The 25,085-nt window shown below is 39.2% G+C and overlaps 1 protein-coding gene across 5 annotated transcripts in view; it reads right to left on the bottom strand.

The window, feature by feature from the left end:
• EFR3A (EFR3 homolog A) overlaps positions 1-25,085 on the bottom strand; it is a 70,811-nt gene that overhangs the window by 32,453 nt on the left and 13,273 nt on the right. For 3 of the 5 annotated variants that reach the window (XM_036263768.1, XM_036263772.1, XM_036263769.1), the window contains exons 2-8: positions 18,211-18,287; positions 14,781-14,908; positions 13,404-13,554; positions 10,251-10,372; positions 6,405-6,554; positions 5,404-5,541; positions 1,368-1,446 (exon numbers count right to left, since the gene is read on the bottom strand). In XM_036263768.1, coding sequence (XP_036119661.1) covers positions 1,368-1,446; positions 5,404-5,541; positions 6,405-6,554; positions 10,251-10,372; positions 13,404-13,554; positions 14,781-14,908; positions 18,211-18,287 — 845 coding nt within the window. Of the gene's footprint in view, positions 1-1,367; positions 1,447-5,403; positions 5,542-6,404; positions 6,555-10,250; positions 10,373-13,403; positions 13,555-14,780; positions 14,909-15,980; positions 16,050-16,780; positions 16,989-18,210; positions 18,288-25,085 lie in introns of all 5 variants that reach the window. The other 2 variants (XM_036263771.1, XM_036263770.1) reach the window with 2 other exon arrangements.

Below are 25,085 nucleotides of genomic sequence, written 5' to 3'. Positions count from 1 at the left end.
AAAAACAGATATGACATTTATGATTACTTCTTTCCTACCCAAACTATATAAATACTATTTCCTTTTTTGTTGTTAATCCTCACCTGAGGATACTCTTCCATTGATTTTCAGATACATTGGAAGGGGGAGAGAGAGAGGGAGGAAGAGATAGAGAGATAGGGAGGGAGAGACAGAGAGACAGAGAGAGGGGGGGGGGAACATTGATGTGTGAGAGAGAGAGACACTGATTGGTTGCCTGCCACATGACCCTGACCAATCCAGGTACATGCCCTTGACCAGAAATTGAACCTATGTCCCTTTGGTCCGAGGGCTGATGCTGCAACCGCTGAGCCAAACTGGCCAAGGCCATAAATACTATTTCTTACTGTGAACACTTAACAATGCTAACCAGTAAAAACTTTCATCTAATCAAGAGCCATTATCAAAATGAAAATCTTATCAATGTGTACCAGATGAAACTTAAGTCAAGAAGATAATGAGATTTGTAATTTACAAAGGCAATTTTATGACACATAAATCTGGTAAACAGCACCTCCTGGATATATGACCTATAGTAAAAGTTGTGCTCCTTCCTTCTTACAACATTATCTCCTTTGAATCAGTGACTTTTATGATCTTAAAAATTAAAAATATATGTGGTGTAAAAACAGACCTAAAACCCCACTTGAATGAAGAGCTAACTGGGCCTGTTCCGGTTTCGAGGTAAACCAAGGTGGTCCTCTGCAGTAGGTAAGAGTGTCTCAGCACAAAACTCCATAAAGACGAGAGGAGTTAATACATGCACTATTGCATAGCAAACACTCAGTAAAAGGTAGCTATTATTATCAGCTATATGCTGCTGCAATAACTATTAATTCCACTACCAGCTTATTAGTGAAATAGAAATACACCATAATTATATTAAATAAATACACAATAACAGCACCATCATAAAATCATTTCATTCTTTTTATAAGCGATCTTTCCATCCTGGCAAATAAACACAATTAAGTGGAAAAAGAAAATAAATAAGACAACTAAATTAAGAACGTGTTCTATGTCCCATTGCAGCAACTTTCAACCTTTTTCATTTCATGGCTCACACAGACTAATTACTAAAATTCTGTGGCACACCAAAAAATATATATTTTTGCTGATCTGACAAAAAAAAGGTGTATTTTTGATTCATTCACACCGCACAGCTATTGTTGTGTTGGCTGTTGTCATTTTTTGATTTGACTAGACCTAAGGGAAAAGAGGTCAGTGCCCTGGCTGGACAGTCAGTACTCATGTTTGAGAACTCCTGTGGTGCACCGGTGGAAAGCTGAGGCCCTGCAGTGGTCCCAGATCTCTGATGAACGCTCGTCAGCATGAACCGAACCACTCACCTGAATGGAGTACATTATAACCTTAAAGCAGTGAACTGCAAATTCATTGGGATCCCACAGTTTGTGATGATCTAAATGCCTGTAATTAACAAGAAGAAAATTAATAATTCTTTTTTGTATTACACTTTTTTCCTCTGGAATCCTCAACAATATGCAAAGCTTCATGATCAAAAGATCAATGTTTTAATTCCAGACACATGATATATATTTCCCCCAACTGCCAGATTCTTTCATAAAAGGCTAGAATATATGTAAGACTTTAAAATACCTGGATGAGCTGGCAAGAAAGAAAAGTTGCTCATTCCTAACTCCACAAAAAGGCAAGAATCTGGAAAGCTAAGTATACACTGAAGCCAGCGGCTACCCTAGGTGCATCTGCAGATCTTTGGTGGCTGACAGGTTAAAAACAGTTTTAAGAGCTGCATACTCAGGAACTAGAGAGAAATCTTAGAGCCCACCCAGGAAAGGTAGGATATCAGATCAGAAACTCTTACACCAATTCAGGACGCCCTAAAAGATGACACCTTCAATGTCTCTGAGGGATGTTTTCTTGTGGAGGACTGTCAAGAAACTGCCTGGCCCTGGCCAGTTTGGCTCAGCGGTTAGAGCGTCGGCCTGCGGTCCAGAGAGACCCGGGTTCGGTTCCCGCTAAGGGCGTGTACTTCGGTTGCAGTTTGTCCCCGGCCCTGGTCGGTCGTGCGGGTGGCGGCCACTCGATGTGTCCCTTCACATCGATGTTTCTCTCTCTCTCTCTCCCTTCCTCTCTCTCCCTCCCACTCTATCTGTGCAAAAAATGGAAAAATATCCTCGGGTGAGGATAAAAAAAAAAAAAAAAAAAAAAAAAAGAAGCTGCCTGCGTTGTTTTGGCCCCAAGAGGAACCACGAAGAAACAGAACGCCCCGCACCCAGGCTTGCACCGTAGTTTGACAGAATTTACAGAATGTGTGGCTCAAAAAACTGAAGAGTGTAGTTCAAAGTGGAGTCGGGGTAACACTGCATCCATGTCTTCAGCCGAAACAAAATAAAGCCTCCAATGGAGGAGACACCACAAATCCAGGCCTCAAAGAATTCCTACAGCTACAATCAATGTGTGCTCAAAACTGCGATTCACAGAACACACAAGGTAAAGAGCCTCTAAGAACAACAGGCAGCAGAATCCCATCCATGAGCACTAGGGAGAGTATTGGAATTAATGGATTGTTTCTATACTTAAAGAGAGACAAAGGGTGTTAAAATGTGACAACTACCCAAAAATCTATCAAAGATGGCAGATATGAAAATAACTAAATACAACTTTCGCATGTAAAGACACGGTACTGCAACTAGAAACACTACCAGTGTAAGTCACAATTAGGCATAAAGAACTTGTGACTAAACATAAAATGTCCTAGAATGTGGCACAGAGAAGAAAAGGAACAAGCAACGCGTAAGCAAGCTTGAGGGACACGAAGTAAAAAGGGAGAAAGCCTACCACTCTTCATCAGAGCCCCGAAGATCAGACAGGGGGAAGCAAGTGTATTTGAGGAGCCAATGGCAGAGGATTTCGCCACAGTAATTAAAAACAACCAAACGGCTTGGCCAGTGTGGCTCAGTGGATTGAGCATCATCCCATGGACTGAGGGCTCCGGGTTCAATTACCAGCACATGCCCGGGTTATGGGCTCCATCCCTAGTGGGGGACGTGCAGGAGGCAGCGGATCAATGTTTCTCTCTCACCTTGATGTCTGTATCTCTTTCTCCCTTTCTCTCTCTCTAAAAATAAACATATTTAAAAGGTTTAAAAATAAAAACAAAGACCAAGAAAAACCCTAATCTTCAGGTTTATGAGTCCAGTAAAGACAGAAAGATTAACAACAGTCTAAGAGGTAAAACAACACACTTCTAAAAGAAATATAACCCGATTCACAAGTGATTCACAGGTATCTACAGACTTAAATATAAAATTTTAAGATCTCTACAGTGTAGCCTAAACAATCTTTCTCTTACTTTACACTAACCCTTTAACTATAGCTGATACTCCAATGGTTTCAACCAATCCCTGCTCCTCACTCAAAGTCCACACTATTCTCTGCCTCTGCTCATGCGTCTCAACCTGATAACACCTACGTATCCACCTAAGCCTACCTCCAAAAAAACCACCCCCATATCCAGAACTCAACTTGAATTCTGTGTTTTAAACTGTTAATAGCACTTTCTGGCCTTTTCCCATAACCTATGTATTATATTTAATTATAAGTGCATGTCAATCAGCCATCAGGTTTGTTAAGGACCAGGGCAGTTTTACTCATGTATATATTCCCCAAAATACCTGATACCTTACTTGCAGAGGACATTTAATATTTAATTATCTAAATAGCTAATACATAATTAACTATTTCATTAACATTAAATTAAATGAATGAACATAGAATCGGGATTTAAGTCCATCAAACTCAACATGGAATTCAGCTCACACTCCAGTTATTCAAGTACAGTTAACTGGGTAATTTCTTCCAGGCTTGCTCTGAAGATTTTTAATGCTTTATAGAGTACCCTTCAGTTAAAAAAAAATTTAATAAAACTATTAAGATAAAAACTAGAATTCTGTTTTTTTCTTTCTTTTTCTTTATTTACTTTAGAGAGAGAACAAGGGAGAGGGAGAGAGAGAGATAGAAACATCGATGAGAGAGAACATCAATTGGCCGCCTCCTGCATGCCCCCCACTGGGGATTTGGCCCACAACCTGGGCATGTGCCCTGACCAGGAATCGAACCGGTGACCTCTTGGTGCATGGGTCGACACTCAACCACTGAGCCACACCGGCGAGGTAAAACGGGAATTCTTAAATCAGCATGTCTGGACACTGAAATATAAATCTGCCTTTAGGTATAGTTAACATCCTTTTTCTTTTTTTAAAATCCTCACCTGAGGATATATTCTTAGATAGAGTGAGAGCAGGAGGGGAAAGAGAGAGAGAAACATCGATTGGTTGCCTCCTGCATGACACCAAGAGGAGCGGGGGATCGAAGTGCAACTGAAGTACATGCCCTTCACCGGGAATCAGAGTCGCAGGCTGACACTCTAACCACTGAGCCAAACCGGCCGGGGTGTATTTAATATCATTTTGATTATTTCTTAGTATAATTTTTATAAGCCCTTTATAAATCTTCAAATGGTAATTTTGGGGGTGCAGGTGGTGAAACCCACAGATCCTTTGGAAAATCTAATGATTCTCTTATTTTTAAATATAATTTTGTTGTTTATATGTTCTTATAACTACAGCTCAACTTTGAACCCAAATATTTCCCCTAGAGAATTCTGGATGTTACATAGACTACTTCATATACGCTATAAAGACATTCTTAGTCCGGAAGGAAAAAGGACAAGGTGACTGACTAACAAAAGACAGACTAGCAAAAAGGTGCAGAAATTACCCAGAACACTGTTAGCAGCTCTGTCATCTGAAGACTGAGTTAGAACACAACGCGTGAACAAGGCTTGAAAGACAGTGTCTACGTGGAGGAACTCAAAGCTCACCAACGTGTGTTGCTGGAGGGGAGGATACGAGTAGAACTAAGATATTTCCTATTCCTGCTCGGACTTAGTCACTACTTGTAAGGAGAAATTTATTCAGAGAACCAAAGGTGCCCTACAACAGTCCTGCCACACCAAAAAAAAAAAGCCAGGAAACAGAAGCCAGTTATCAAGAGGAACCAACCCCAGAAGTTAACAAAATGAGGCATATCACGTAAACACCGTTCTAATATTTTATAGTGCATCTGCATTTCAAGGTCTGTGGGCAGAAGTTCAAGACGAAGGGCACAATGGCACCCAGCACAAGACTGCACCTCCTTTTTAAGGAGAAAAGGTTGGCGAAGCGGTTGAACCAGTGCTCACACGTGTTATGGTCTCTGACTCCATCCTGCACTCTTCCCAGAATGCAACACTGTTCCATTAGTAACTCCCTCATACAAGGCAAGGTATTGTCCTCTGTAAGTAAATTAACACAGAATAAGTACAGTACAGTCACAGATGACCAGGAAAATGCAACTACTTACGCAAAAACTGGTCTGACCGCATTATTCATATTCCCAAAAGTCGCTCGACCCAGCAGCTCTCTGAAACAGCTCTCCGCCAGCACGGCGGGGTTCTCCTCTTTGTCAGCTGCGGAGGGAGGAGAAGGGGGGCCTATGCGACTGGAAGGGAAGAGAAACAACCAACACAAATGTAAGAATTCTAACACTGGTTCTCGCAGTTAAACAGAGCAGATTTTACATCTCAGAAATGGTAAAATGACATTTTCTTTTTATCCCCAAATATTTCAGAAGAATTAGCAAGAAATATAGTGTAACCCTTGTGTTAAAAAAAATTATAAAGTAAATAGCTACTATTATTATTATCATCATTTTGGTTATTCTAACTCCATGAAAAAGCATGCTGCATCTCTAAAGAATCACAGAAATTTAGCTATAATTTCTATTTCTTATCCTTGTAAGTTTAAGTAATATTAATTCATATAACGATCTGGATGCTCAATAATAAGCAGCAAGTAAAGTATAAAATTATTCTAAATAAAATAAAACCTTAAGTGTATTATTAAAAATCTTGCCCTGGCCAGTTTGGCTCAGCGGTTGGAGCGTCAGCCTGCGGTCCCGAGAAACCCGGGTTCAATTCCTGCTAGGGGCATGTGCCTTGGTTGCAGTTTGTCCCCGGCCCTGGTTGGATCATGCAGGTGGCAGCCACTCAGTATGTCCCTTTCACGTCAATGTTTCTCTCTCTCTCTCTTCCTCTCTCTCCCTCCCACTCTATGTGAACAAAAAAATGGAGAAATGTCCTCGGGTGAAGATAAAAAAAAAAAAAAGATCTGTGGTCTACTAAGCCTAATGAGATCACAAAAGATGAGTAATTTTTCAGAAAGGGCACATATTTAAACTCACTCCAGTTTACAAGACCACTGTTTTCATAGTACTAAAGCTAAAATTTTCTTAGCCCAGCAAAAAGCACATATGCACTTATACGAAGGTAACACAGCCCCAACCCTAATGTCCTTATTCCGTACCTGTCGACCTCTTCTATCTTCTGCATGTTAAACAGCAGGGATGGAACAATTTTATCCATATGCTGGGGTTCCCAAATGGTGGCCCGAAGTTCATCATTAACTGTTTTGCGAACCACGCCTTGAATACCCCTGATTCCAGCGATTCGAATTCTGTAAAAAAAAAAAAAGTCAAGAAAAAAAGTGATATAACAAGACTGCTTCTTTAGTTAAGAGAATGAACCCAATAAATATTATCTCAAGTCAATAAAATGAAAATAACACAAGTCTAAGAAATTAAATTCTCAGTAATCTAAGACAGAGATGAGGCAGCTCCAAACGCAGCTTACTTTCAATTCTATCTTTTCTAAATGAGCACTTAAAGTCTAAAAGGACAAGACAGTACTATCTAGTCTACATATAATTTTTAATAAAAGAGAATTCAATCAAAAGCATTAGGCTTTCCTAGAGGATGATAATAACAAAGTAACGAGCTAGATTCTCTCCATTTCTTGCCTAGACATTTGGATGCTGAGCAAAACAGGAGCCCCTCTTTCTGAGCACCCCGCAAGCTCCTGGGCTTCGTTCATCGCTCCCTCCCTAGAGGCTCTCGCCTCCATCCGTCCACCTCAATAAAGGACTCGTTCAAAGGTCTGACAAATGAGAACGATCGAAATGGACCGCAGATAACCTTAGCCATATATCTGTGGTACTGGCATATACATTATCATGTGTATCTGTGACTTAAAATTTATCCCACAGTGATAAATCCCAATCCACAACTTCTTCAAGCTCTCCCTCACTCTTACATGTATAAAAAAATCTATAGGTTCGAGAATGAAAAGTGACTAGAAAACAGCATATAAAAGCAAAGTTAACCTGGTACCCACTTGCCCTGAAACACATTCACTTTGGACAAATCTGACTGTTACTTCCTTTTTCGCTACTACCAGATATATTCACCACCAAAGGTTTATTCAAATAGCTTAACCATCACTGTCTCCCAACATCTATAAATAGGTTAGAGAATGACAGCGATGGGGAAGGTGGTGATACTGCTTTCTGAACCCATGGGGGAAGAAATGACACAGGCAACCAGGGTAGCAGATGGGGACTGGGAAGGGGCAGTAGTACAATACTGAACAGGTGAGAAAGTAAACTGGGAGGCAGAGATACATTTTGCCTGTTTCGAAGTTGTGTCCATTCATGCTGTTTTCTGAAACATAAAGGGTGAGACTGCAGCTATCACAAGTGGGCAAGCCTAACGTTAGTTACCACAAAGGTGTCTGCTTTATGCACCTGCTGCTACTCCTTGGGTGATGACAAGGTGGAGCAAACAAGATGACACAAGAACGATGGTGGCTCATGCCTCATGAAACACAGCAGAGGACACTTCCCCTGTCTGTGTAGCTACTACAGCGACACAGCTGGTATCCAATTCGGATCTAGTACCGTGACGTCAAAGAAATTTTATAGTGTCCTCATCAGTAAACTACACCAATTGTCTTACCTAAAGTAGAGGAATGTTGTAAGGTTTAAATGAGTTAATTCATGTAAAGTGCTTGGCCAATAAAGGGTTAAACAAATTGGCCCAAAGAAGTATTCAACAGGTGTTAGTTTGCTCATGCTCTTAAGCATTATGATGATGATAATGACATTCGACCACAGCTGAAGGTGGCTCAGAAAATCAGAGCTTAAGACATGACATGTGGAAACTACTTCTGCAAGGCAAATATTTCAGGAAAACCTTAACAGTGATCAGACTCATTCCGCATTCCCCATTTCCTACTGCAAATCCCGAGTTCTATTTGCTCCTGTTTTGCTAAAATTAAAGGAATTGATAATAAGTATCTAAGCTACAACCTAAAGAGGAATATAATAAGCCTGAAGAAAACCAAAAGGGCTCTGACTTAAGGCAAAGCAGGAAAAAAATCAAGCCTTCTTAGTATGGTAAAGCATTTAAGTGTACACATTTGTTTTACAGTAATTCAAATGAAATGTTGTCAGTTTGGAATTTCAAATATCACAAAATACCAGAAAGACCTAGAATTAGGAAAAAGTACTACAAGGTCTCTCATTTGTGTATAAAAATTTCAAGTTTCTTTTTGTAAACAATAATGAAAAATGTTACATGAAAATATGTTTAAAAGACAAGATCTTTCACTAGGGGGTGCTAAATACCTAAAAATAAGATAACATAATAGAATTTTGAGTTTCTTAAGTGCATCCTTTCATTAATTTTATGGATATTATCAACATTTTTCATCTACATTGGTTTATATGTGAAACTCACCTCAACCAAAATTTGAAAAATGTCTATGTGTAGCTTATTAAGCCTTATAATACTAAACTAAAAAAAAACACAACTAAATTCTGGGTATTTCCCATATTTTAAAAAGTGTGGTAATGGCCAAATGGGGGGTTGGGGCTGGGCAAAGGGGGAAATCTGTAATAGTGTCACAACAATAAAAATAAAAGGATACTGTGCTGAAACAACAACAAAGGCAAAATTGTTATAATCTTGAAAAATGCCATTTTTATACTTTTTTTCTCCATGAACATTTTAATGCCAGCCCCTATAAACATGGGGCAGTTTTATAAAACATTTTTATGTCCTTTAGGGATAACAAAATTTTAGTGGTGACTGGGAAAAATAATTATATAAGGTAGTTATAGTAATCTTTATCTAAGGCTTTACCATCATAAAAAGTAAGAACATCAGAGGTCTAAATGACCTTGAGGAAAAATTATACTAACAGCATATTAGACAGAAATAAATCTTATATCTGAAAACAACTCTTAAATCGCCTCTCAACTTTCTTTCTCCAAGTAAAAAGAACTTTTACATTTGCTTTTGTTTGTGTAAACCAACACTGAAGCTTACACACTAAAATCTAGTTGGTTATATTTTTGCACATTCCCTTATTTTAAAAGAAAAGTAAAAATTACAAAGTATGCTAAATCTTGCTAAACTACCCCAAATAACTGGATTCAGATTAGTTTCTTTTTAGTGTATTATGGTAAAGCTCAAATTGTTTTCTATATTTACCGGGGTCATTTTGATTTTAATTCTTAACTTTCAACCTATAGATTGTGTTTGCAAATAAGTATTTAATTCCAGATTACTACTAGGTTGTATTTAGAAAAAAATGTTTAAAAATGTTCAAAGTAATTGTTATGAGAACCTGAGACTGACAATAACTAGCAACATGCATCCATATGATGTATGTATTCCCTCTAAAAGCACTGAGAGCCTCCACGTGCCCAGCACCACTCAAAGTGTTAGTGATACAGCAGCCTCCAGACACAGCCGCGCCCTCCTGGAATTCGTATTTCGTAGACAAGCAAGAACAGATAAAGACAGGAGCAGAAAATAAAGAGTAACTGGGATGAGATGGGAGGAATGATATGTAATAAATAAAAGGTAGCCACGCCAGGACTCTCACAACAAGGTATCATTTGCAGAAATCTGAACAAAGTGAGGTGAGAAGCCATGTTGGTGCACGGGGAGTCATTCTCTGCAGAGACCACGTAGTCCAAAGGCCCTGGGGAGAAGAGTGCCCGGTGTGTCCCGGAAACAGCAGGGAGAGCCATGTGGCTGAATAAGAGTAAAAGGAGGAAGAAAGACAGGATGACAGGCTCTGACACTGGAGGAGGGAGCATAAAGAGGCCCTCGGGGTTAAAGATTTCAAATTTCATTCACAGTGAGTTGACAAGTTTTGCTACTTCAGCTGGTTCTTCTAACAGCCATGGAATGTTTTATTTCAAGAACAAAGCATGTATTTTCACGTTTCCTTTGGTAATCTAGAAACAGAGCAAACATCAATACATCACTCTATGACTTTAAATCATAAAGTAAACAATACACACTCTGTTCGTATTTCTGGATCACTATGGCAGGAATGACACATGGCACTGAAGCGAGACACAAAGAAGTCATAACGTCTGTGATAGGATGGTGTGTCTTCTTCAATATTTGCAAATTTGACAAACTAAAAAATACAAACAACATAAATGTGTTACCACTTTTTGAAAGCATGGCCCAAGCACATTTACTCTCATTAATTATGTGTTACATTAATAAGCAATCTCCAAGTAAGAAGCAAATATCATAAATACCACATACATACCAAATTTAGCAATGAACTTGAGAAAATCAAGGCTAGAGCATTATGGATGCTGACTCTACTTCCTGATCCAGTTCCTCTGAATGAGTGAGCTGCCCCTCTAGAAGGAAAAGTCTCCTCTAAAGCTCGCCTACATTTCTGGGGTGCTGACCTCAGTGACGACCTCTCAGGCAAACTTCAGGGAACTTTATTTCTTAATTGTGGGTAGAAATCTTTCCGGACATGAATGAATAATATTTACACAAACAATGTAGGACAAGAAAAAGAGGACATAAACTCAAAGAAACATAAACTCAATAGAGGAGGAAAATGTTGAAATGGTAGAATTGATTCTACCTCCTTTCTAAAGATTTTTTTTTTTAAAGGAAACATCCATATGCCTGGAAATTTTAAATACCCTACCTGGATCACAGGCCTGGCCCTAAGAGCCCCTGAGATGCACTCTTTGTCTCATTAGCTTTCTCGTTCATTGGGTGATTTATTAGTTCTGTGTACTCAACAGCCTAAAGCAATAAACTGTCAGTTTACTTGTAAACTTACGTCTCTATGTAAACACCTGCCAGGACCTAGACTGCTGGCTTTAAAAGGGTATATCCTTTTAGAATTATTCAACCAAGTTTACTGATACTCTCCTGGAAACAAAACTGAAACAGCATAGGTTAAAAAAAAAAAAAAAAAAAAAAAGAAATGATGATACCAAAAATATTTTAAATTAATTCAGCAGAGCTAAGTCATCTGTTATAAATTATACTTTTATATGATTCACGTTAAATAGAAAAAAGCCACAAATATGCTAGGTGTTTGCACATGAGCTCTTATTTAATTATTCCAATAACCCTGTGAAGAATGTGTCATTTATCCCCATTTTACAGATAAAAGCACTGAAATTCAGAGGTTAAATCATTTGCCCAAAGTAACATAGTAAATAGTAAAATTGGTATTACATTTCTGGGGCTGAACTCTAATTTTCAAGATTCTCATACTACACACTAACCATATGAATAGTTTTGGAAAATATTAATCCAAATACTTACACTTTTCATAAAAATAAACCTTAAATGACATGAGAAATGCTTTAACATAAATTAAAAAAACATACACACAAATATACAATATGTTCCCCATTTTCTAATACATATTGAGAATAAAAATACTAAAAGATTACTTCTGAATATTGGAATTACAAGTGTCTTTAACTTGTTTACTCTTATACATTTTCTAGCATGCTCCAAATTTGCTACAATAAACATATAACTTTTAAAATTAGAAAAAAAGTTAATCAGAAAATGTGGCCATTAAAATGTTAAAAGTTCTACAAAAATGTTTAGAAGGAGGAAAACCGTTCTTCCCTTTTCGTCTATTGAGAGCCCCAAACACGGGTACGATCTGTGTAATCGTCTGCAGCAGCAGCAGCAGCTCCTACGGCCCTGGAGCTTGCGGAGCAGACAAGCAGCAGCAGCTGCGGCCCAGGGGAATGCTCGAAGCTCATCTTCCTTCCCGACTTCGACTTCGTGGGGAAGTGAGTCTTCTACAATTCCTGCGGCTCTGGGAGCTCTCTACCTCGAGACCTGTGTACTCTGTGCTGAAACAGACTCATCAGATGTAGGGGTGGAAAACTACGAGGCACACACAGTACTGTGCAAAGATTAGGAACAGACTGTTAGATGGCTCTAGATTTGGAACCTGGATTTACTAACAAAATGTGTGACTTGTGAAATGGAATATTTGACTTACAAGGTCATTGAAGGGTTCAAATGAGAACCAAACAAAAGTTAGCAAAATGCCTTGCACATAGTATGTGCTAAATAAAAAAATAAGTCCTAATTTCCTTCACTTAAAAATTTAATTGGCGAATTAGATTATGTTTCAAAAGGTACAAAAGGCAGAAGCAATGAAATTCTTTAGATGTTGAGTTTCTCACCCTAGGTACTACTAAAATTTTGGACCCCCAAAAATTCTTTGTTGTGGGGATTGTCCTGTGTACTATATGTAGGATGTTTAGCAGCAGTACCTTGATACCACTAACACTCCCCACCCTGCACTGAAAATCAAATGTCCAGGTCGGGGCAGGAGCAGGGAGAATTACCCTGGTGGAGAATCACTGCTTTATTGACGTGAATGGTTTCAATGAGTGGTCCCTATCAACCGGCAACAATAGGTAAAGAAAATGGTTAAAAATGACCATGAGCCTTGAAAAAATTGAGATGGATCAACTGAATACACTAGGGGGAAAAAAGGAAAGTAGTCTATTCTTTCCCTAGATCTTAATCCACAATAATGATGGTGTATTTACATACAAAACACAAGCTCCACAGTAGAAAAAACCTGGCACAGAATCCCTGTTATACACAGCATTCCTTCACTGTGTCTTTGGACAAGTTCTTTAGCTCCAATTCCTCATCTGTTAGTTGCTGATAAAAACCTGGATGGGAACATACAGACTGGCGGAATGCCTGAAACCTCCTCAGAGAAGCTGGAATTGAAAGACTGAACATTAAACAATAAAACTAAAGACAAGAAAGGTTATCACTGTATTTTATTTTCCTTTCAGATATGCCTTCCCCTACCCCACATATGCTTAACAAACTATGGCTCAGGATAGAAGAAAACGAATGCAGCAAGCAGAAATAGTTCAGAAGCCCTGCGAGAAGGCATGGGAAATACACCCTTACTTTGACAGCCTACAGATTTTCTGTTGCCTTATGATGGGCTGATACCAGAGATTTCACAAGGAGCAACAGAAAAGCTAGAGGCAAAGTGAACTAATTGTTTACATCTGTACTGGTTGTCCAAATGCCCTGAGCAGAGTATTTGCCTTTAAAGACATTCTCAGGAGAGATTAAGTCTGGATATGCTAATTAAACTTAAAATTAGTTAAGCGACTAGTTTTACTCACAGAGTTTGTTCCAAGAACTTGGAGCTTTGGTTCCCCTGATTCCAGCAGCTTTGCCACCATGTGAAGAAAGCTTTCCACAAATGGCTTGATGCTCTGAGAATGGCAAGCCATGAGAAGCTGGTCCAATGCTTCCATAGCAATTAAAACATACCTATTGTAAGAAAAAAATAATGTCAAAGCATTTCTAACTGTCTTAGTTCTAAGTGCTTGTCACTAGAAGAATTAAAATAAGTTTATTTAAATGCACAAAACACAGAAGGGCAAATTCAGTAGTCTCTAAGTGAAATCTTCGTGCTCATAAGCACTGGTGGTCTCCGATTATGAAGCCGTCCTCACGCTGAGGGATACGTACCCAGACCGTCCTACTCGATTCCCTCCTTCCACCACACTCTGCCAGAGCTTCTTTAACGTGACCTTAGCGTACATTTTTCTTTGTAAACAAGGACATTTTGTTTTCCTGACTTTTAATCATATTTCTTTGTATGTGACCCAAAATAATTATTATAAGTAATATGCCTAAATTTCCAACATAATTCATTTGTATTTGTAAACATGAATATATAAAACACCAGCAACAAAAGATTATAAAGTGTCTCATAAATGTTACCTTACAATTCACTGAATTTTAAAGTTTGTACTATGATTAAAATTCAGACTTTAGTGAACTTTGTTTCAACAATCAAATATAAAATTATTTGTATCAAGACTCATACAAATGTTCTCCATGGTAACAAGATGGAAGTAGAGAAGCCAATATGTCATTTGGAGAACAGAGTAAGAAACCAGGATCAGAAGATGACAAGATGGGAAAGTAGTTCATCCGAGTGACCTGGGTTATTACTGTTCAACACAGAGAATGGATTACGGTGGTAGACCTTTATTTATAGGTAGATTTATAGCAAGCACCATTTCAAATCTGCATGCTTACAACTTCTGAATCTTAATATCTAAGCCTAATACAATTCTCTTGTATTACTCTTCTGGTAGGTAAAACTGAAGCTGTGTTAAAATCAGTTGGTTAACAGGAACTTTCTCATGTTTTCAATTTAGAGACTAGTTTTTAAATTACTGTATCAAACTAACAGAGTAAGGGAGTCAATCTCTACTATTTCCATTAGAAAAGCCTCAGAAATTAATAGATGCTTAGCTAAAGGCAACTCCATTAACTAACATGAGTCTATTCTTAAAATGTGAGCACCAGGAAAGTAGTAAATGTCGCAGCATCTATATGGTATTACATATTTCCCTGTATGATATTACAATGTTTTATCCTCTACATACCACTTTGCCTGACTAGATGGCAAAATAATTTGAAGAATGATTTAGTCTAAGGAGTATTTTCCAAGATACAATATTAGCAGCAATGACTTTCCTCACCCAGAACGATGTCTGACAACATCCCTGCTCAACCTTTCTGCCAGGTAAGAACCAATTCGATCCAGTTTCTCCGGAGCAGATACTGCATAAAATGTCAATTTCTCCATATCAGCTTTAACAAGACCATCCTAGAAATAATAACAAGATAAAAAGGTTATCTATATTTTCTTTTCATGCTTATGTTTTGTTTTGTTTTTTTTATTTTAATCCTCACCCGAGGACATTTTTTTCATTTTTTGTTCAGATAGAGTGTGAGGGAGGGAGAGAGAGAGAGAGAAACATCGATGTGAAGGGACACATCGAGTGGCTGCCACCTGCACAACCAACCAGGGCTGGGGACAAACTGCAACCGAGGTACGTGCCCTTAGCGGGAACCGAACCCGGGTCTCTCTGGACCGCAGGCCGACGCTCTAACCGCTGAGCCAAACTGGCCAGGGCTTATGTTTTGTATCTTTAAGTGTTGCTTGCTTCATTCATATTCCCCTTTCTGGGTGGGAGATTTGGCTATGCTTATGCTGCACTTTTCTGGACACAGCCTTCTCCGTGCTGACATTCACCACTGCGCGTGCACAGGCTTTAAAAAGCTGAAGAAATGCCCTATTTAGGCAAAGCACTGAAACATACCTTCATAAGCAATGAGTTACTCTAACACATCATCATTTAAACATGGCTGCATCTCATCCACTTTATCCCTTACTAATTTTAATGAGAAATAATTTATATACAATAAAGTGCACCCAAGTATATATAATTTGAAATGTGACCGTTGTATACATCCGTGAAACCAACAGTAACAAACAAGATACAGGGTAGGGTATTTCCATCGTTTGCAAGGTTCCTCATGACCTTCCGTCTCCGGGTGACTGCTGCCCCGCGCCCCTCGCTGTGGACCAGCACGCACCCATCGATCGCAGGGCCGCCCTTCCGTGCAGGCTCCTCTCACTCAGCTCGCACCCTCGCCGTGAACCAGCACGCACCCATCGATCGCAGGGCCGCCCTTCCGTGCAGGCTCCTCTCACTCAGCTCGCACCCTCGCCTGGGAGCTCCTCGCTCACTCACCCGGACACCTCCTCCTGGTCCTTCAGGTCTCAGCGTCCTCCACAAAAGCTTTCAGTGCACCTCACAACACCCCTCCTGAGTTTGGGGGAGATGTTCCTCCTACATGTTCTTTTAGCTCTTGGCATTTATCTCTACACTTACCTGTATTATCAACTTTTGTCATACTTTTCATGTCTTTTCACTCTTAACAAACGCTAATCAAGTGCTAACCTGTGATAGACACCAAGGAACCAATGTCAGCAAAGAAAGACTGTGTTAATTCTTTTCATCCTCATGAGATCCTTATGAAATAAGTACTATTTATAATTTCTATTTCACAATGAGACACTGAGGGACTTGCCCAAGGTCACATTGCTAGTAATTTTAAGAAATGGTTTGGTTATTTGTCCCCTCACTAGAATGCTCTTTAAAGGCAGGGACTATGACAGAAGACCTCTGTACTCTGGGCACTTGCTGTCTGATCCATTTTGGATAGACAAGGTGTTCTTTTGTTTAATAAATTAATAATAAGAACTGTGGTCAACCGAGCTATGCATGCAAGGTTCCTCTAAATCTCTTCTTTAATCTGATTGTACAGATTGCTGTTTAAGTAGATCTTGTCTAGACACTCGGGAAAAATATTTTTTCTGTAATCATTCTCTAAGTTACTGTCACCATTCCCATGATCGAGTTTTCAAAGTGCCCTCCCTCACCACCCACAAGTGAAAGTGGATAAAGCAGACACCCTATCAATCACATTCCTCCATAATCCAGCCTCCCTCCACCTTATCTTCAGTTACCATTTGTTGCAGAGCACTGAGGGAAATGATCTGAATATTCAGTCCATTGAATAATACTTCTGAAATTCCAAATCTGAAACCATGGTCAACATGATCACCACCCAGCACAGTCTACAATGCGAAGGTTCTTCCCCACGCCTCTTCTCTCGCCTGGCCCCTCACCTGCAACAGAGAGACTACCCTCTACTTCTCCAGATGGTGTACATCCTCCCGAGCTCGGCAACCTCATTTCTCCGAGCATGCTTCCCAGGGGTTGCCAACCCACAGTGACACCTCCTGCTTCACTTAACACTTTCACTCGCTGAGTTATGCACTGTGATTTCATGTTTCGCCTGCTTTGGCTTGAAGTCAGTCAATGGATGGAAAGCTCCTGGAAGGCAGGAACCATACCTTAGGGTCTTTATATGCCACCAATTATGTAGAATATCTGGAAGCCAGCAGTATTTAATTGATTAGCCTCCTCTAAATAGCTGAATGTTTAAATTAGATTTGACTAAAAATGAGATGTAGCTCATGAGATACATAAATTAATGTTAAGACAGCCAAAAGGTTTCAATAGTTGGTTACACTTTAAAATAAAGCAAATTCTACCCTGGCCGGTTGGGCTCAGCGGTGAGAGCACTGGCCCACGGACCAAAGAGCCGTGGGTTCAATTCCAGTCAAGGGCACATACCTCAGTTGTAGTTTGGTCCCTGGCCCTGGATGGGGGTCATGCAGGAGGCAACCAATTGATGTGTCACTCTCATATCGATGTTTCTCTCTCTCTTTCTATCTCTCCCTCCCACTCTGTCTGAAAATAAATGGAAAAATATCCTAGGGTGAGGATTAAAAAAAGTAAAATAAAGCAAGTTCTGGAAATCAAACCCATGTTAACATTTTTATTCATATCCATGAATGCCAGACTAAAGGAGTCTTGGAAAATTTAAGAGTGTCAAACAAAAGCTTTGAAACTAAACCCAGTTGCTTTGAAACCAGTAATCTTCCACAGTAAAGTAACTTTTATTAAAAATTTACAAGAATTGAAGTAGTAAGAGAACAAATCCTGCCAGGAGGATTCTTACTTTACGTCCCAATTCTCCTCTAAAAACTGTGCGGCAACCCTCTTTATGCTCCGAATCTTTGCTCGCATTTCACTTCGTCGGGCTTTCTTCTCCCGAACCCAAAGCAGATGCCACTCCAGCCCGCCCGGCGCCCGGCGTCGCACCTCACTCGCCTGCCGCAGCCTCTCCCCACCTCCCTGTAATCCAGCTACTTGTCTGCTAGTGTGGTGGGAGCACAAAGCCACGTCTGACCACAGTTGTATTCTTGGCATTTGTACAAGAATCTGGCACTAGTTCATAACATTTTGATGAGTATTACTTACATTTAGGAACTATATAAACCAAGAAAATCACCTGTCCATCATTCCAAATTTATGCCTAATCTATGAAGAGGATCTGTAAATTAGACAAGCAAGCATTGAAAAAGCAGTATAGAATAGTATGTGTGAGGTGAAGTTCTGGGGTAACAGCAGAGAGATGGAATCAGGGAAACCTCAGCAGGGGGAAGGATGGGTCAGCAAAGAGAAGGATCACAGATGTAGATCAAATTACTTTTGGATCTTCAGGGAATATGTTGTCCACCAGGCGTTTGTAGCGAGGACGCAGAGCAGAACAGCAGCAACACACTCCTGTTCAAAAATAAATAACATAAAAGTACAGAGATTATTCATATTGTAAACGAACCAAAAAATTCAAATTTCTAAATTTTAATGGGTTATTTAAAATAAAGGGGAAAAGTTCAAACTGCCGCAAACAGAGAAAGGCACGCAAATTCAATTACTGATAAATAAATGAAAATGTCAAACTTTTCCCCTCCCCAAGGACACCAGGTCAAGAATAACATACTAATGAGTTATTCCAAAGTTGCAGACCAAATTGTTTTGGGGCATGTGTGTGAACGTATGTACACACACACACACACACACACACACACCCCTGCCGAGTTCATCTCATAAAGCAAATAATCAGTAACTCCTTTACTTCTTTTCCGATCTTATTTCGTACTATGCTCTGCATCCCCTTCCCCCCTGAATCCCCCACTCTCCACGCCTGACCCAATCCACTCAGCTCCAGCCACAGTGGTTTTAAAATGATAACTCACTTCTAGTGTAGCTGGTGAAAACAGTTAATATTTGTATGTATAAAATGATCATATAAGAAACTACACTAGATGGGAAGACAAACTCAAAGGAAAGTCCAGGAAATTTTTTAAATGCTCAAAGGCTGCTCTATATATTCTCAGTTGTTAATGTCTTGGAAGGAGCAATGGATTTGGATCCAGAAGACTTGGGCTCATTCTAATTCTTTAACTTGTTTCTACATGACCTTGGGTAAGGCACATCAGCTATCTGGAAAGAACTATGTAAGTGGAAAGGGTCCGTTTTCTTGCCCTGCGAACCAATAACTTACTAGGAATACTGGTCTTGAGCCATCATGAAATTACCTCATGATTTAGGAAACTGGGGTATGTGTCGCTGGGTAAGCGTGCATTTGTATGTATTTAAAAACCAAAATATGAAATGAGAGAACACTTGAGCTATAAGTTAAAAGAACTCGGATCTAAGCAGACATCTGCTACTATCTTATCAAGTAACATTATGCAAGAGACTTCTCCAGAGCTCACTTTGCTCATGAAGTATGCATCATTCCTACATGCAATCATGTACCAAATGTCAACTGAGTGCCCAGCACAGGCCAAAACAAGTAAGACTAATCCAGGTTTGCAACAGAGTGGAGCCATGAAAGTAATGATGAAAAAGGACAGTGAATATTTGCACCGCATCTTCAGTGATCATGAAACACAAATACATATTATATATACATAAATAATGCATACATTGTTAACATTCCCAGCAAATTCGTAAGGTATTATAGCTGCAGCAGAGCTGACCACATAACCTACTCAACAGCAATGGCTGGGTGAAAATCCAAGGTCTAACTCTACACCCCATGCTCTTTCCACAACACCATAGATATTAGCGGTCAAATCAATCAACCTCCAAATACTTCATTTGCACCTACTATGTGCTGTTATGCTAGATGCCACCGATACAAGAAAGTATAAAAGACACAAGATTCTGGCCCTTGAGGAGTTTATAAACTGCTATAAAAAACAGTGAATAAGTCAGCAGTCTTGACTGATAATATAAAATGCTATCCATTGTTCAGAATGTTTTTTACTTTAATAGAAGAAAAAAATGTCAAAGAGCCCATTAGGGAATTTTTTTCACATTAACTAACACCAAAATACCTCAACTCTTTCTAGAGTCCAAAATCAAAACACAGTACTAATTACAAAGAATAACAAGGGTAATAGCTAAATAAGCAAGTCAGATTTCTGTGTTCTCTGTACATAAGTACATGATAATAAACTGAAATAAGTTAAATACAGGGCACTAAGCTAGGTTCTGCTTATAACCTGATCAGATAAAATGAATACTTTGTTAACACTAATATAAGGCCAAACAGTGAGTTCAAACTGCTGTTACGGCAAAGAGGCTGGCAACGGGACTAAAAAACAAGCTCAGTGCTTCAAGTTTCCCATCAGGATGGTAAATGATATCATCTTCAATAGTTAAGGCTCCCTAAAAAGCTTTTATGCTTCACGTACATTGACATGTTCTATATGACATATTGCTTTCAGTTTAAAGAGGCTTCAAAAAATGTGAACCTGGAATACACACAGTATCCAGTTCCTACTTTTGGAAAGCTTAGGTCGACTGAGAGAGACAACTGAACAAAAAGGCAAAATGTCCAACATGCAGCATGGAGTTAAAGGGCGCGGACTCTGGAGTCAGACAGACCTGGGTGAGCCCAAGATCTCTCACTGTCCAGCTGGGTGGGTGGGTTTACTTTCTCTTACTTCATATACATTTCCTCAAAAGTTAAATAGTATAATCATGCCTTTCTCATATTTATTGGGAAATTAAATACAATTATATGCAAAGTTCTTATTAAGGGTGTAACACAGTCCTGGCCAGTTTGGCTCAGTGGTTAGAGCGATGGCCTGCGGTCCATAGAGACCCGGGTTCGGTTCCCGCTAAGGGCACGTACCTCGGTTGCAGTTTGTCCCCGGCCCTGGTTGGGTCGTGTGTGTGGCAGCCACTCGATGTGTCCCTTTCACGTCGATGTTTCTCTCTCTCTCTCTCCCCCCACTCTATCTGAACAAAATATCGAAAAAGAAAAAAATGTCCTTGGGTGAGGATGAAAAAAAAAAAAAAAAGGGTGTAACACAGTAAGAGTAAATAAAAGGATAGCTGTTATTAGTAATGCAGTAGGCGAGCTACTACTACAATAGTGGTAAGTAGGTGTTTGAGGGCCCTTGAGACAGTATTCCCAACTCTGTGAAAACCTTTGCTGTAAACCAATCATCTAAAAATCACAACATATTTTATAGGTGGTTCATAAAAGTCTCAATAACAGCATCAGCACCATGGGGTAACTGCCATTTCTGGACATGAGACATGCAGTACTACACTACATAAGTGACGGCATCATTCATTTACTTGTACTCATTCTCCCTGAGGTGCTGACTATCCTCAGATAAATAAGGAAACAGAGGCTCAGGGGGGCCCATGTGTCCCATCACAAAGCTGGTAAGGAGAGGAGTTGTCATTCCACCCATAACTGATGACTTCAAAGGGTAACTGCCACACTAAAATCAAGTACAGAACAACTTCTAAATTACTTTAAACATCTTAACATCCCAAACACCATGACTGATTAACAGGACTGCAAGAATGAGTCTAACTGATGAGGAATATACTTCTTGCAGAAAAATAAACGATCACACCAATTTTCTCCACAAGGCCCCAAACAAAACAAAACAAAAACATCTTTACCACTTACTGTAAGTGAAAAGCCACCAACTATAGAGAAGATACATAAAACCAGATTTAAAACGTTCAGTTTACTCAGGTTTCTATAAAATGAGACAATATTGAAGATAATCTAAGGTTAAAACGACTGTGGCAGTAGTACTCACAAAATAAATAACTACCGACTATTTTAAAGAAGAGAATACTGAACGTATTTATAAGCAGCACAAGAACATCAATGAAGTCATCAGACCTACTCAGGCACAGAAATGTGGCTGACTCCCTGGTTGAAGTCAGTTCATAAGGCTTGTCAAGGTCAGCCGCAGGGACCTGGACATAGTCTCTCATGCTGTCAGACTGTGGCTAGCCGATCTTCCTGCTCCCAGATCCTTTCGCCTACTGTTCAGGAAGTGCTCAGTTCACTTTACTTGTAATTAATTAGCAGAGGGCACTAGTACAATGTAACTTATCCAACTCGTTGTTGACATCAAATATAAAGCTATCAAGAACTTGATAATATCCATATCAAATTCTGTTGGCAGGGCCAAATAACTTAAACAAAATACCATGAAAATACTTATACTGTTAGTTTAATAAAAGTAGATTTTCATGAAGTTCAAATAAGAAAATAAACTTATTTATACCTGTTTTCCTTAAAGCATTCCTTTAATTCCTCCACATCCCTGCTTCTTATCCTTTCCCACAAACTCCTCCCTTTCCAATCTCTTCCCAACATCCTCTTTTCCAAAGGGAAGAAAAGGGCTGTGAGCACATCACTGAAAGCCTCAAGCAACTGGCAAGTCGGAGCAACAGGGACTTTCTTTTCAATCTAGTTCCAGCACATCAGGAAGGTGATCCACTATTCTCCTGGAGCAGGTGGGCATTCAGAACCCCGCTAACAATACCACTCAGGGGAGAAACAGAATCTCAGGTGGGATGACTGAACTATGAGAAAGAGGGTTGGAAAGAGGGAAACGATAACCTCAAAAAAGTGTCACGCTCATATGGCAAGCTGTTCAACAAAAAGGAAAATCCTTCGACCTACCTCTCAGGGTTAGGAGTACTTACTAAATTAATATAAAAATTGCCTGGAATGCAGAAGTCACTTAAAAAACATGTAACATAATTTTTAGTAAATTTGCAAACTCCTAAGTTAACTGTTTCTTCTTTAAAGACACCCAAGATAAGTTCTTCTCCTAGCTCCCCTAACAACATTCTCATGTGGAGTCACCAACGTCCCCGAGTGCTCACTTCACACAGAAGTGAGATGCATTGACCTGTAGCATGTAGCACCCTCCTTCTTTGACTGTGAGATTCAGAATAAACTTCTAACCCGTCTTAACCTATTCACAGGACGTGAGGAACAGCACAGCAATCCTCCCAATATGGAACAGGCACATGGACACACAAGGTTCCGGGAGAATTCTGCTCACTTCTAAGTGGCTGGTCGAAGTCAGTTCATGAGGCACATACTTTTCTAGTTTGTGATCACATTTGCTTTCCTATGTGGTTCCGTAACATTTGGGGGTTTGGATAATTAATAAAGACCCTTTTTAAAATAAGCTAGTTATACTTTTGACTAACTATATTACTCAACGATAATTTAAATCTAACTGAAAATATTAATGTCTCATTATTAAACTATTATTAATCTATTAATGTCTCTACTATTAAATACCACCATGGCACTGTGTACTTGAGTAAAACTATCCTCTAACAAAAATAACTTACTGACACTGTCACTGGGTTGAAGAATGCTTAGATCCTATTACAGAAATCAGCTGTATGACTGGATTAGGTTGCTCTGTAAAAGCAGAAAACAACCTTCTACATAGCAATTACAATACCTCAATTAATTCTTTATTATAATGTATTAGGAATTTGCTGGCATATTTAGGGCTCACTATTAAATACTTTTAAATAGGAATGGCTATGATTATTGGGTTTTAGTCCTTTGTTTATTTCTATCATAGCACCAACAATTCATTGTACATATTTATATTCATATATGTCTTTAACACTAGAACATAAGTCACACCAACATAAGGCTCATATCTTATTCATTTTTGTGCATGTCTGAAATATAGCAGACACTTACAAAAAAATGTTTCTTTACTAACTGAATATAGACTCAAAGTTCACTGATAGATAAAATGGATTTAAAATATGCTCTAATGTGTGCTAGAAGGATCAAATAATGACAAAGAAAGTACACAGTCCCCAAAATAAATGCCAGAACAATATGATTTCTCTGATGCATAGATGACAATGTCAACTGAATCACTTTAAACAATTAGTGGTTTATTTTTAGCCCGGCAAAGGCCATCAGTAATCAAGGTGAAAAGAGACAGACTATTTTCTCTATTAGAGTTTAAAAATTCATCACTTCAAGACTCTAGCTCTGTGGTGTCCAAAACCCTTTAGGAGTCTGCATTACATATATTCCCTTCAAGGTTAAAATTAAAAAGTCAAGTTACTCATAAAGGTAGTTTTAAAACAACACGCTCGTTTCCTACAATTAAAAGGATTTAGTAATATTACAGTCCCACCCACACATAGCCCTCCCAAGTATCAAATACTGAATATATAAATATGCATACATACCATATACATACACATGCATACGTTATATATAAAGCCGGTACTCTGGGTGTTATTCCTGTACTTGAACACGCGTGTACAGGGCATTGTGCTAGGAACTACAGGGGATTAAACAAGAACTATCTATCTGAAAAGACACAGGTTTAACAACTGAATTTTAAAATAGCATTTGGACAATGTTTGAAGACAAGGGATGTCCACTGTCAAAACCACGTGGCCACGAGGGCCACAGCAGTTCCAAGAAAAGAGAAAGCCCTTTCAGCTCAAGTGCAGAGAGGTTTTAGGGAGGACATGGGACTTGAGCTGAGGGCTCCCTGAAGTATGAGTAGACTGAACCATAAGGATAAGTTGGGGACAGTGAAGGACAATTATAGTCAGATGAAACAATGCATCGCTACCAAGGACGGCTTGTGGAAAAGCCAAAATTCATTTTCTAATGACCCAGAGCTTGGAAAGGAAGGAACGTGGGAAGTAGCACAAACTTAGCATGAAAGGGTTTGGTAACTAATTAGATAGGGGTCAAAGAAACAGGAACAAAATCGTCTTATCTTCAGGAAAGTGTTCCTTTTAAAAGGATTTTAATCCATTAGAGGAGTATTTTATTACCCGATTCTTTCCACAAGTAATTCTATACCTCCTCTCCTTTCGTTCTCGATTTCACTGCTTGTTCTTTATTCCCAAGCACATAACCCTTATAGAAAAGAGGAGACAGCAAAGGCAATACAGGGAGTAAAACGCTACAGTTGTTTAAAAGGATGGTCTTCCCACCGCATTGCAATACCTGACTCCACAACAGGCATGATGCAGACAAAATTGTTACCTTTTTCCAAACTACTCTGAGTTACTGTCTGCAGAAAAAGACAGCTTCATTCAGAGTCACCTAATGTTTGGTCCGTGATCAACATCTGTTTTTTCCCCATTCTTACAATTTTCAATACAAAGATATATATTAGTCTCCTATAAAGTCAATTTATAGGTTTTATACTTAGACTTGACTGAATAGTATCA

The sequence above is a fragment of the Molossus molossus genome, unplaced genomic scaffold (genome assembly GCF_014108415.1).
Source record: "Molossus molossus isolate mMolMol1 unplaced genomic scaffold, mMolMol1.p scaffold_m16_p_16, whole genome shotgun sequence".
Taxonomy (NCBI): domain Eukaryota; kingdom Metazoa; phylum Chordata; class Mammalia; order Chiroptera; family Molossidae; genus Molossus; species Molossus molossus.
Note: the sequence above shows the minus strand (reverse complement) of the source record. Positions and strands in the feature narration are given on the sequence as shown.